Below are 12,715 nucleotides of genomic sequence, written 5' to 3'. Positions count from 1 at the left end.
GTAAAGGGGATAAAGGATGGGAGATGCCTTTTAATGGTGAACACTTTTTGCTCGTTTCAACCATTAACTTGCTATTTCTGCATAAAATACAAATCAACTGATTCACTTTTTTTTCCCCGTGGTTGCTGAAATAACCTAAAATTTAAATGCATAAATTGGAATTCAGGTATTATAAAATGCGTAGAAAGAAAATAAAGAATTGGAGAAAAGGCAATGATTGTCTCAATCCTATTAATTTTAGAGGCAAGAACAAGACTGGCTTTTTTTTTTCCACTCACAAATTGGAACCATTTTAATGACACCAGTGCTTTGATAAATTCCAGGTCTACATATAAAGGGAAAGTCAGTCACCAAACACTTAAAATTTTTTTTGTTCTATCAAGCCAAACTCTTGAATGTTTAATATCAGTCTTTATCCTACTCCGTTTATGCTGACAGATTTAATGCTTCCAGTATTCTTCCCGAAAGGAGAATCAACATAATTTGCTTAATATATTAATAAGCAAAATAGATTTTATTAGGAGTCACAAAAATACTGTTTTACTTCTGTTCTTCACATTTTCAGAAGGGTTTCACTCCTCTGCACGTAGCCGCCAAGTATGGAAGCCTGGATGTGGCAAAACTTCTCTTGCAACGTCGTGCTGCCGCAGATTCTGCCGGGAAGGTAAAAGTTTTCAGTAATACGCCTTGTTATATAACTCAGTCAAGTTGAAAGCTTTGGAGATCTGAATTTCAAGGTATTTTTCTCACTCTTATGAAAGGAATATGAATGCAACTGATGAAACTATGGCAAGTAGTCATGATGGTGATGCCTGGGATCTGTCCAGATACCGATTTAGAAGGCAGGAGTTGTGCATCAAATGTGTTCTTGGCACAGCAGGGCTCAGTGCGTCTCAATATGAAGAATCCTGTAGTGTTAACGTAGTAATTCTTAGGTAGCATTTTAGACGTTTATTTATGGTAGACATCAAGATGCCCAATTTTCAATTTTAGTTAAGTTTCTAATACGAAAATCATTAGGTATTTATTTTGATTTTTTTTTCTATTGGCTATATTAATTAATTAACATGGACTTAATCGATACCAGTTTCCATATATCCTGGTAGCTTCAGGGCAGCTAACGCTAATTCATTAATGCTGAAACTTAAACACACCGTTGCAGAATGGCCTTACCCCGCTCCATGTTGCTGCTCATTATGACAACCAGAAGGTGGCGCTGCTGTTACTGGAAAAGGGTGCTTCCCCTCACGCCACGGCCAAGGTGAGGACCCCAGAAAAGGATTTACGGACACGGTGTATAATTTCACAGCACGGAGGGAATCGTTTTTAAAACACATGATATGGTATAACTGCAAGAAGTAGCTTCTGGTATTAACTTTTTTTTTTTTTGGTGTTTTTACAACTTGCTTGCACAAAGTATTTGAAGATTTTTTTAAAAGTCAGCAAATAGTGAGGGGATGTGCTCATGAACCAGTAGAGATGACGGTTCTTGCCAATGCTCAGTGTTTGAGAGACTTAACTATGCATTTTGAGAAATTAAACACAGTAGGGTAGTTAGGTTTTTCCTTCTCTCCAGGAAATGGAAGTTATGATATAATACACCATTTTATTTGCTCATTCCTCAGACTTCAAATTCTTCACTGTGCTATATGCAAGACTCTGTTTCTTTATTTTTTATATGTTTCATCCATGCTAACTATAGGATACATCTTTTTAAGTTCCTTAGGTAGGCATGCCTTTTGGTGTATGTGTAGCACCAACTCCTAATACAGCTGCACCTTAGGCTTGTACCTGTGGGTAGAGTGTTTCCCACCATTTTGTTGGCCCCTTTATTACACAAAAATAGACATGAATGTTGTATAATACATAAAGTCTTCAGTGCATCTTTCATTTATTCATCCAACAGATGTATTGAAAACATATTAGGGTTTATTTAAGAAGGAAAACTATTGTGGTGGCAAAATATTGGTGCTACATTAGATGATATAATAAAATAACAACAATTACCATTTATGTGCCTAACAGTGCTTAGCACTTTATATGCAATATTTCACTTAATAATATAGATATAATCATTTCTATTCTACACATGAGGAAATGAGATTTAAATGGGTTAATTTGTTTGTCCAAAGTCACATGACTAATAAGTGCTAGAGCTAGGATTTGACCTCAGGCAATCTGACTTTAGAGGCAGCACTCTTAACCAGGAGGTCCACTGTGTCCCAAAACAGTGGTGAGAGAATTACTCCCACTTCTATTTTATAATACATACGTATATATTCACATGTCTAAGTTACACATATTATACTAACATGAGATACTGTATATAAAAGTATATTCTATATAGTACTATGTATTTTGTATATAAACAGATTATATACAGTAAAATAATATATATATATAACTTTGTACACATGCCTGCATGTATGTATATAATGCATATTTTATTGGTACAAATACACAGCTTATACTAACATATTTAAACTTAAAAGAGGACAAATTTTTGTAATCATGCATACCATTCTTATTCCTTTACACCCTTTTCTCTGTAATCTGCATTTATTTTATGTCTTTCTTCCCATTAGATATAAACTACTTGAGGACAGTAATCTTGTCTTGATCATTTGCATATCCCTGATGCTTATTATACAGTATTATGTGGGTTCTGAATAAATTTAGAGGAAAGAATGAAGACCAAGGAGCTATTTCAATGGAATGAAAAATACTTGCTCACTTAACATGCCAGTATTTTTTTCATTTTCTTTCCAGTTTGACTGTTCTCAACATTGATAATAAAAGGGTTCATCAATATCCAATACAACACTTTATTTGAAGTCTTTCTATGTATAAAGGAGGGATTATAGTAAAATTATAAAAAGCATATTCACTTCCTATGAGAAACTCTCAATCTACCTTGGAGAGAAGACCCAAATTAAAATAATGTCTATGATCTTTCTAAAGAGACAAGTGTAGCCTTGACCTCTATCTGTATAGCATCTGGTCCTTACTCTTAGAACACCCACAGAGTCCAGAAGACGAGACACAGAAGTCCTCAACTCCAGAGCCTGCAGTAGGCTAGGTGTTCAAGAGACTCCCCTAGTGTCTTCCATTCATGTGCCCCAGCCTGTTGATAAGCATGAGTCCTTCAACTCTGGGGCTGCTCCAAGATGCTTGCAGTTGGCTGGACCCCCATCCCTATCTCCACTTTTGACTCTCCCTTCACTATACTAACCCCATGGCACCCCCATCACACACAGTCCCTCAGACCCTAGAACCTCTTTGATTTTTTTCTGTCAGAGTCCAGAGCCTTTGCTTCATTTTATTGGTTTTTTTTTTTTTTTGATTATATTGCCAAAATTGACTCTCTTTTTGATGATCTCTTAGGATGTTTTGTTAAAACCTCCTTTTACCTGACCTTGGCAGAGACTGTGCTGCAGGAATGGGGGAAGTTGGGACTAAAGGAAACACACTGTAGCAAACAAAATAAAACAAAACAAAGAATCTCTAAACTTGAAGGATCCACAAAAATCTAAGGTGCCCTTTTATTCAATAGAGCCCGTGGTCCAGGCACAATATTATATAGCACCTGAAGCATCCAGGACCTGTGATCAGACTCTGAAAAGGCTTCCAAAGAGAGCTGCTGAATTTCCAAAGCAGCTTAAAGAGAACTGTCACTTACCTGAACTGAAAGATGCTTATTTTTGCTTGGAGAAATGGAGACAAGGTAGATAGAAAATGTAGGGCCATTTGAAGGTCAAGATTTGATCACAGCACATAAAGATATTTAAATTGTCAAAGCTACTTTTTTTTTTTGGTACACTTTGCAGTTAGACTTCAGGAAATAACATGACCTAAAATTACTTCTGGCCACCCCAAAGGAAGAACCTAGTCATTATGCTGTCTTTCCCTTTAGCATGTCACATTTAATGGCAAAACCACTATTTTTAATTTCTATCATACATCTTTCATGGAAAATTCTTCCACACTTGATAAAGAAAGGAAACAGTATAGGTTCTAGACTTACACTTCTTCCAAAGATTTCTGTTTGGACGAATGGGGTGTAACGTTTGGCTCTCGTAAGCAAAGTATGAGTTCCTCTCATCCTTTCTACAAACTCCCATATAAAACTAGTTAGCCTCATATTTCTACTTTTGAGTCAGCAGTTGTAAAGTTGAAGGGGAGATCCAGGATTTTAACTGACCATGCAGTTAACATAAGCCAGTTTTGTTGTTGAATATCTTTTCTACTAGAATGCAACCCTTTAAAGCAGGGATCATGTCTTGCCCACTTTGTATCCCTACATCTGGCATGCCACATGGCATATGTCCAGTACTTACTAAAATAGTTACTGAATGAGTAAAAGTGCTGTCCGATCAGAAGCAGTTTAGTAGGTGTGTTATAACAAGGTCACAGAAATAATTCCATTTCATTCTGTACCATTAAAACCATATGTAAAGTACAGCATTCAGGTCCAGGTAGCACAATTCAAGAGCCATTCTGACAGACTAGACTCAATCCAAAGCAGGCATCCTTCATGGAGGGAAGTCTAGAAAAGGGGCTTCTATAGGGATAGTTGAAGGGGTGGGGAAGTTCATCCTGAAAATGAGAAAACTAGAGATACGAAAACCATCTCTAGGTATCTAAGGGACAGGTATGTCGAAGAGGAACTTGGCTTATTTTTTGTTGCTCTTTAGGAGAGAACCACTATTATAATAGGGAGATTTTAAAGTCTAGGGCTTTTGCATCCTATCTTTCAGTAGAAGGGGGTGCCTTATGACACTGGTTACAGAGAATCGGGTATTGTTGGATAGAAACTTGTGATGGGTTAAGAATTTGAGTTTGCTATAAACTCAATTTTAACTTTTCTGTGGATGAAAGATTACTTGCTTCAGAGATATACATTAGGGCAATTGCTAAGTTTACTATATATGTGTGTCACTTTGAACTTTTCTGTTGATTAAAGATTCTTATTCAGAAAGATGTATTAGGGCAATTACTAAGCTTACTGTATATATATTTTACTTACTTTTTTTAGAATGGCTATACTCCTTTACACATTGCTGCAAAGAAGAATCAAATGCATATAGCTTCCACTCTCCTCAACTACGGCGCAGAGACGAACATCGTGACAAAGCAGGGAGTGACGCCACTCCACCTGGCCTCACAGGAGGGGCACACAGATATGGTCACCTTGCTTCTGGATAAGGGGGCCAATATCCACATGTCCACCAAGGTATTCTGGTTTTGCCTCTTGCTTTAGTAAAGAGTCTTTTGGATAAATGTCAACAGAAACCAATCAAAGGCAACGTGGAACACAAAGGGGAACTGTTCAGAGGATGCGAGACATCTTCCAGAACTCAAGGAAAGCGAAGGAGTCAAACCTTATGAAGGGCTGGAGAGCCACAAGGAAGCAAGGAGCGGGGTCCACAGTTTCCCTGCCTGTGCTGAGCATTTTTGCATCTTGACTTTACCCACCAGTCAGTTTCATTTACCTGTCTCTGCAGACTGTAGATCTGTTTTCTCTGCTTCTCTGTGTATGTGACCAAACAGACTAACTTATAGTTCCCAAGAATTATCATCACTGCATTTCAGGCAGTCAGTCCAGATTGCTGTGGTACCTGCTAGTCTTCATCCCAAATTCCAGAGAGAGCGAGGGAAAGAGCGAGGTGACAGTTCCATCTGGGGTCTGGCCCAGACATCTGCTTCTAACCTGTTGGTCTGTGCTTGCTACCAACTCTTTCTCTAACATCAGAGGCCCCTTTGGGTGGGAGGACAGAACTCAGTAAAGTACAGGTTTTTGGCCAATGTCAGCCTAGCTTGGGCAGTTGTGGTGGGGTGTGGAGAATTGGTGTTTTTAATAAAGCACCTCAGTCATTTCAGCCTTTCTGCAGAGAATGGCCTTTGTGAACAAGCATATTAACTATAATAGAGTAACAGCAATATAGGGGAAAAAGACATTCAAATATAAGAATATTTATATTTTTACAAGTACATGTCTATCTATACATATATCTCTTTCTCTCTCCATATATATCCATAGCTCTATCATCTGTCTAATTTATATCTATCGGTTTTGCACTTATATATACTCCACTGGAGTCAACTGCTGAGAAGTGAAAAATTGGAACATATATTCATAAGTTATCTCATCAGTTCTCTGATTTTCGTAACACGTGGTGTTGTCTAGTGTGGATCTAGTCAAGATTTTTGGAATTTTCCACAAATACACAAATACTGTGTTTTCTATAGCTCACTGTTGAGTTAATTAATGCTTTTGGGGACTCAATTGTAAATTAGCCTTAATAACACTTGTAAATAGTTTGTATAGCATATGTCCTTTCAGAAGAGCTATGAAAAAGGTTGTCTTGAATGCCTCTAGGGCCCTATTCTGCGTCTTTGTTGTAACTCAGCATTCCAGTGCATCACTTGCCCTTATACACATCTCTGTTCTCTGTCACAGTCCTCATAATCTTTTTTTAAAGTATAGTGAGTGCTAATTATAGAGTTAGCATTTTAACAAGAATGAACATGAAGAAGCCTCATATGAAATTCAGTGTGTCAGTCAGACAATCATTAAAGTCTGGGGCATGAATCTCTTTGTGGCCATTGAAATCATGCCGTTCAGGTGTCGTTTATGCTAATGGGGATATTCTTACTATGAAACCAATGGTAGAATATTTCATTTAACATCAATATATAAAGGAGGTATTATGTGTCTGTTGTCCTTTAAAAATAAATCTTTGTTTGAAAATAAACACAAGAATTCTATAAGGAAATCCAGCAAAATTTTGAGTAAAATGAAAATTTTAAACATTTTAGGATACTGATCATGCAATGCTTTTGATGGTGTTAACTTTCATTTATAAAAATGGTACATACATATTTGTAAGCAGATCATTATTCCTCCTTGATGGCATTCTTCTAAACTTATTACTACCTTTGAGAGATTTTTAGCAGTCAACCAGCAAAATAGTTAATGAGTATATTTGAGTCACACACTTAGCAGTGGAGAAAAATCTTTAATTTTGAACCACAAAGTGATTATGTTATCTTTACAACAATGATTTCAATGTAAGATTTGTGTAATGTCTTGAACATAAAGGCATGATATATTTGTCACTAGGATAAAACTTCAGCAAATATGTTCAGACATATATCAATAATAACACAATATATAGGATCTATATATAAATTGCCTTTTGGTTGGTATTGTAACAAGATAATGCAACTATAAAAGTAGCTCAGGTAATAAGCAAAACCATAATATACTTTCCCACTGCTTTTGAAAAGTGCATATATTCTTTTCCAATTGGAAACCAAGAGAAATCAATAATGTCATACTGTCCAAATGATTATTTCTCAGTAACAACTATAATATAAAAACATTGCAGTTCTTATCCAATCACCATGTAATAATAAAATAAAATCAATTGTAGAGTCCACCAGTGCATCTTAGAAAATAAATTATTTTTTTAAAAAGAACTCCTTCACCATCTTCTATTTTCTTGATTTATTAGAAAGGCTTATAATGATTTGATTTAAGAATGCAAGTTACATAATAAACTCTAGAGGATTTTCATACTGGTTGTTAGTTTGCAACTTATGTTGTAGAAAACCCATTCTGCAAATAGCAGAAAACAGCATATACATTTGAGATGCCATTAAAAATGTGTTTGAGATATTTTAATGACCACTTTATTTAGTGATCCATTCAATTACATTTTAAAAAGACCAGTTAGTTGCCTCTATAAAGAGAAATATATTTTTTTAAAAAAACCTTTTTATTTTTAACCAATTTTAGACTTACAGAAAAGTTAGAAAAATAGTTCAGAAAGTTCCCAACTATTTTTCACTCAGCTTCATCTAATTCTGACATCTTACATCAACCAAAGCACAGTGATTAAAACCAGGAAATTAACCTTATATGTATAATACTATTATGCAAAATACAAAACCTACTGGAGTTACAGCAATGTTTTCACTGATGTCCTTTTTCAGGATTTCACATAGCGTTGAGTCATTTCTCCTTAGTGACTTCTAGTCTATGACAGTTCCACTGTCTTTCCTTATCTTCCATGACAATGATGGTTTAGAGTACTGGTCAGTGATTTTGTAGTATGTCCACCAATTTATGTTTGTCTGATATTTTCTTATGATTAAAATGAGGTTACACACTTTGGGCAAGAAGACCACAAAGTGATTTTGTGTCCTCAGTGCACCATATTAAGGAATTCATGGTGTTGTTATGTCTTTTTTTTTTAAATTAAGGTATCATTGATATACAATCTTATGAAGGTTTCACATGAGCAATATTGTGGTTTCAACCCTCACCCATATTATCAAGTCCCCCCTCATTGCAGTCACTATTAGGGTAATAAGATGCTATAGAGTCATTACTTGTCTTCTGTGTGCTGTACTGCCTTCCTGTGACCTATCTATATTGTGATTGTGAATTATAATACCCCTTAATTCCCTTCTCCCTCCCTCCCACCAGACCCATCCTTCCAAACCCCTTCCCTTTGGTAACCACTAGTCCTAAAGCGAAATAATTTTATGTTTGCTAATTCAATATGGAGAAAGTCAAGATAAGGGAGAAAATCTTCTGTTTTCTCTTATTATTTGTATCATTTATAATTTAGTACTATATACTGTTTGTTTAGAAGTGATGACATTTTAAAGCAAAAGGGTATACCTTTTGTCTCATCCTGATGGTTCATGAAACTCAAAACTGAGCCCAGCCACAATTCTAAGGATTAAAAAGCCCCAAGTACTTAAATAAAAAGCTCTTTTTCTTATTGGAGAATGTTTTTCTCTCTGTAGATATCACTTACATTTGTTAAAGGTCAGAGGACTTTTCAGTTTCTAGAAGTAACACCATGGCTAGAGATCATAAATTTTGAAGAACAAGGCTTAGCCTTTTCAAGCTAACCTGACTGTAGGACAGCAGACCTGCAAAACCATGGAAGGCTGGCCGGTTTTAACTGGATGTGAACTGGGGGAAGGAGGTACCAACTCTGAGCACAAGTAAACTAGGCTACCATTGCAGGATATACAGGAAGAGGATACATCTAGGTTGTTGAGCAATAGCAGGGGGAGAGAATCATATGGTGTGAATATACTGCTAGCTGGAATATAAGCTCTATAAGGGCAGAAACAGTTGGTCACTGATATATTCAAGCGCCTAGAACACTTCCTGGTATATGAAAGACACTCAAAAAAACATGTGTTAAACATGCAAATGTTTTAGGTTTTTAAAGACATTCTTTAAATTTTGATTTTGCTTGATGGAAGCTACTTGCTCATGTACTGAGGCTGCCGGATTGTGGCATTGACTGAATAAACCATTTCTCCCTCTTTTCTGTACCTTTTCATATTTTATTAATTCTTAACTGTACTTTACTTGCATATTCAATTAATCAGAATTATTAATTGATGTATATATGCCAAGCATTCTACATAGAAAAATCCAGTTTATAGTGTTATATATAATGATGGGGTCACTTTTTATTTAGCATTTAGAGGAACCCCCAAAATATATACGAACTTTGGGTGCTGGAGAAAATTGTTCTGTACTCACTTCCTACAACTCTGTACATCTTTTTACATTGATGTGATATTTCATTGATGAAAATACAGGTTACTGGTATGGTTATAAAATAGAAGTAGTAGTTGGCGGGTCAATTATTTAAGTGAATAAAGAGATTCAGCAGGAGGCACAGATGAGTTTGAAATGAATGTTGCTTGGAGGCTGATTAGCTGAGTTATTTTAAAGTCTCACATCACAATGTAAGTACCCAATACAGAAAATGTAATTTGCTGGAACTGTTGACTAACTTTGAGTATTTTTCTGGGACCGAAAGACATCTTAAATTGGAGGGTTTGCCTTAGATATCAAAAGATGGAGTTTCTAGGGAGAGGGTATGAATCTTCTTATATCTCTCCAATAAGTGATATTATAGGTGATGCAATTTATTTTATTTTTTAAATGTACCCCTTTGCTTCCATTCTCTCTATAGAGTGGGCTCACATCCTTACACCTTGCAGCCCAGGAAGATAAAGTGAATGTTGCTGATATTCTTACCAAGCATGGGGCTGACCAGGATGCTCACACGAAGGTAAAGTGAATCACTGTCAGTGTCACTGACTCCGTTGATTCCCATTAGCCCCATTTGGGTCACCCCAAGGCCAAGTCTTCCTCCTCCGAAGTCCATTTTAAATTATGATTCTCTCCTGCTGACAAATCTATAATGGTTCTTCATATTGCTGGAATCAAGTCCAAGTGTATAGCATAGTACCAGGAGCCTTTACAGAAAGATTCTAATTTTATGGGCTTACGTACTCTCTCTCCCTTATTGCTTCAGCTAGTCAAGATGACTTGCTGTTTACTTCTTTGCTTGTCTCCATGCCCCTGATCTTGAAAAGATTTTTCCCTCTCTATGCCATAAATTATTCAAGTCCACTTTAGCTACATTTTCATGCTTCTCTTCCAGATCCTCCTATGAGACTCAGTCTCACTTCCCTGTTTTCAGATCCTATGATTCATGCCTCCCTCTTAGTCCTTTGTCAGATTAAGTCACATACACATCTGATCTCCTTTGATGGTGTTAAATTCCTTATGTTCAGAGATCTACTCCTATCCATGTTTGTATCCATAGGACACATATATAATCTACTAAGTAAAGTTTGTATAATCAAATAGAATTTCTACCCACCAACCCACAACTGAAATTCTATCTAATGCCCCTCCTCTTGAGAATTAACCACTAGAGTAGTTATTCATTTATTATTATTATTATTATTATTGTATTTATAGCTTGGTTACACTCCTTTAATTGTGGCCTGTCACTACGGAAATGTGAAAATGGTCAACTTTCTTCTGAAGCAGGGAGCAAATGTCAACGCAAAAACCAAGGTAAAATACTTGTATCATATTCATTTTCTGTAATCAAAAAGGTTCAGCCACTAACTCACAACACAGCTACAAATTGTTTTCTTTCTTTTTTAATATTTACTTCTACTTAAAGTTAAAATAGTTGACATAGATTTAATAATTTACATCAGGATGCAACAGATAACCTGCTAGAATATCTTGATGTTCCTACCAATTTCATTTACATTGTTTCAGGGCCACCCTTCTCCTCCCCCAACCCTCAATCCCTGCTAAGGATATACCGACAGGCAGCCTAGACAGTGTGCCTTTTGTTGTTTATTTTCTTAAACTAATGTTCACTAAATGCATGTTTTGAGTCATATGTATTAAGTAATTAATCTTTAAATAATCTCATAGTCAGATGCTTTTACTATCTCTATGTTACATTGTGAGTTTCAGTAATTGCCTAAGGTCACGAAGTATTAATTGACAGAATTAGAATTCAAATCCAGGCCGTACCTCAGGGCCAAAGCTCTTAACTGCCACTGTATACTGCTCTAATTTCCACATTGCCACAGATCAATAACTTTACCTCGCTATATCCAAAATCTTACCAGTTATCATTCACTCTCCTGCCTGACGTATATTTCACATTACCAAATCCTGTTGCTTCCTTCTCCTAGGCAATTCTATGACCTGTTCATCCTTTTGCATTCTGTTGAGTCTCTATGTGACTTGACCGACTGTAACTTTCCAGATCATGTAACCTTTAAATCTATTTTTTTCTTTTTACCTTTGGACCCCTTCACCCATTTTCCCATCCCCACCCCCTGCCTCTGACAACCACTCATCGGTTCTCTGTATCTATGAGATTTTTATTTTTAATTTTGGTTGTTTTGTTTTGTTTTAGATTCCACATATAAGTGAGATCATATGGTGTTTATCTTTCTCTGATATATTTCACTTAGCATGATGCCCTCAACATCCGTCCATGTCACAGTTGACAAGATTTCATTATTTTTTATGGCTGATTAATATTCCTGTGTGTGTGTGAATTTCTTTGTCCATTCACCCGTCAGTGGACACAGATTGCTTCCATGTCTTGGCTATTGTAAATACTGCTGTAGTGAACATGGAAGTACATATATCTTTCCAAGTTAGTGTTCTCATTTTCTTTAGATAAATACCCAGAAGTGGCAGTTGCTCAACCTATGGTAGTTTTACTTTTCATTTTTGATGAACTTCTGTAATGTAGTGGCTGCACACATTTACATTTCTACCATTCTTGCAACTCTGTCACATTTGGAATATCACATGGTCATGCTCAGTGAGGCCTGGGCTGGGAGTTCTTAGGATTGTGCAGAGCTGACTTGATCCCAGCTATTTTTCCCCAGAGGCATCTGAAGTGTCCTATTCAGTAAAGCAAGGTCAGAACTTTAGTTAACACTGAACTTCAGTGTATTCAAATTGTTTCAAGGGGAGAGAAATACATACTATAACTGCTGCTACTGTGCATAATCTAACTTGCAGCTACAGGTTCCTTGGTCCAAAGAAATATGTATTGCATGTGTTTTTTAAGCTTATATGTCTTGAAACCCTAACAAGTTATGGGAGGGGACTCAAGTAAATTAGTATGAGCACATTCAGGAGTTTTCAAAGTCACCATTCAAGATGCTACTAATTAGAAACATAAGATGTTTTGGAAGTCAGCCTTTTTAAATCCTCTTAGAAGGAGAAACAAAACCATTATACATAAGCATATTTATAAGCAAATTAAAAATAATTTTTAAAATTATAAATATTCAAAATAATGCTATTAACATTCGAGACTTAAAACTTCTAATC

At 36.1% G+C, this 12,715-nt stretch overlaps 1 protein-coding gene across 21 annotated transcripts in view; it reads left to right on the top strand.

Moving 5' to 3' along the window:
- Nucleotides 1–12,715, top strand: part of ANK2 (ankyrin 2) — a 351,461-nt gene that overhangs the window by 250,884 nt on the left and 87,862 nt on the right. For 18 of the 21 annotated variants that reach the window (XM_037001140.2, XM_073237157.1, XM_037001145.2 and 15 more), the window contains 5 exons: nucleotides 566–664; nucleotides 1,163–1,261; nucleotides 5,036–5,233; nucleotides 10,017–10,115; nucleotides 10,814–10,912. In XM_037001140.2, the coding sequence (XP_036857035.2) occupies nucleotides 566–664; nucleotides 1,163–1,261; nucleotides 5,036–5,233; nucleotides 10,017–10,115; nucleotides 10,814–10,912 (594 nt within the window). The remainder of the gene's footprint in view (nucleotides 1–565; nucleotides 665–1,162; nucleotides 1,262–5,035; nucleotides 5,234–10,016; nucleotides 10,116–10,813; nucleotides 10,913–12,715) is intronic. The other 3 variants (XM_037001143.2, XM_037001148.2, XM_037001151.2) reach the window with 1 other exon arrangement.

The sequence above is a fragment of the Manis javanica genome, chromosome 5 (genome assembly GCF_040802235.1).
Source record: "Manis javanica isolate MJ-LG chromosome 5, MJ_LKY, whole genome shotgun sequence".
In the NCBI taxonomy this organism is placed as follows: domain Eukaryota; kingdom Metazoa; phylum Chordata; class Mammalia; order Pholidota; family Manidae; genus Manis; species Manis javanica.
Note: the sequence above shows the minus strand (reverse complement) of the source record. Positions and strands in the feature narration are given on the sequence as shown.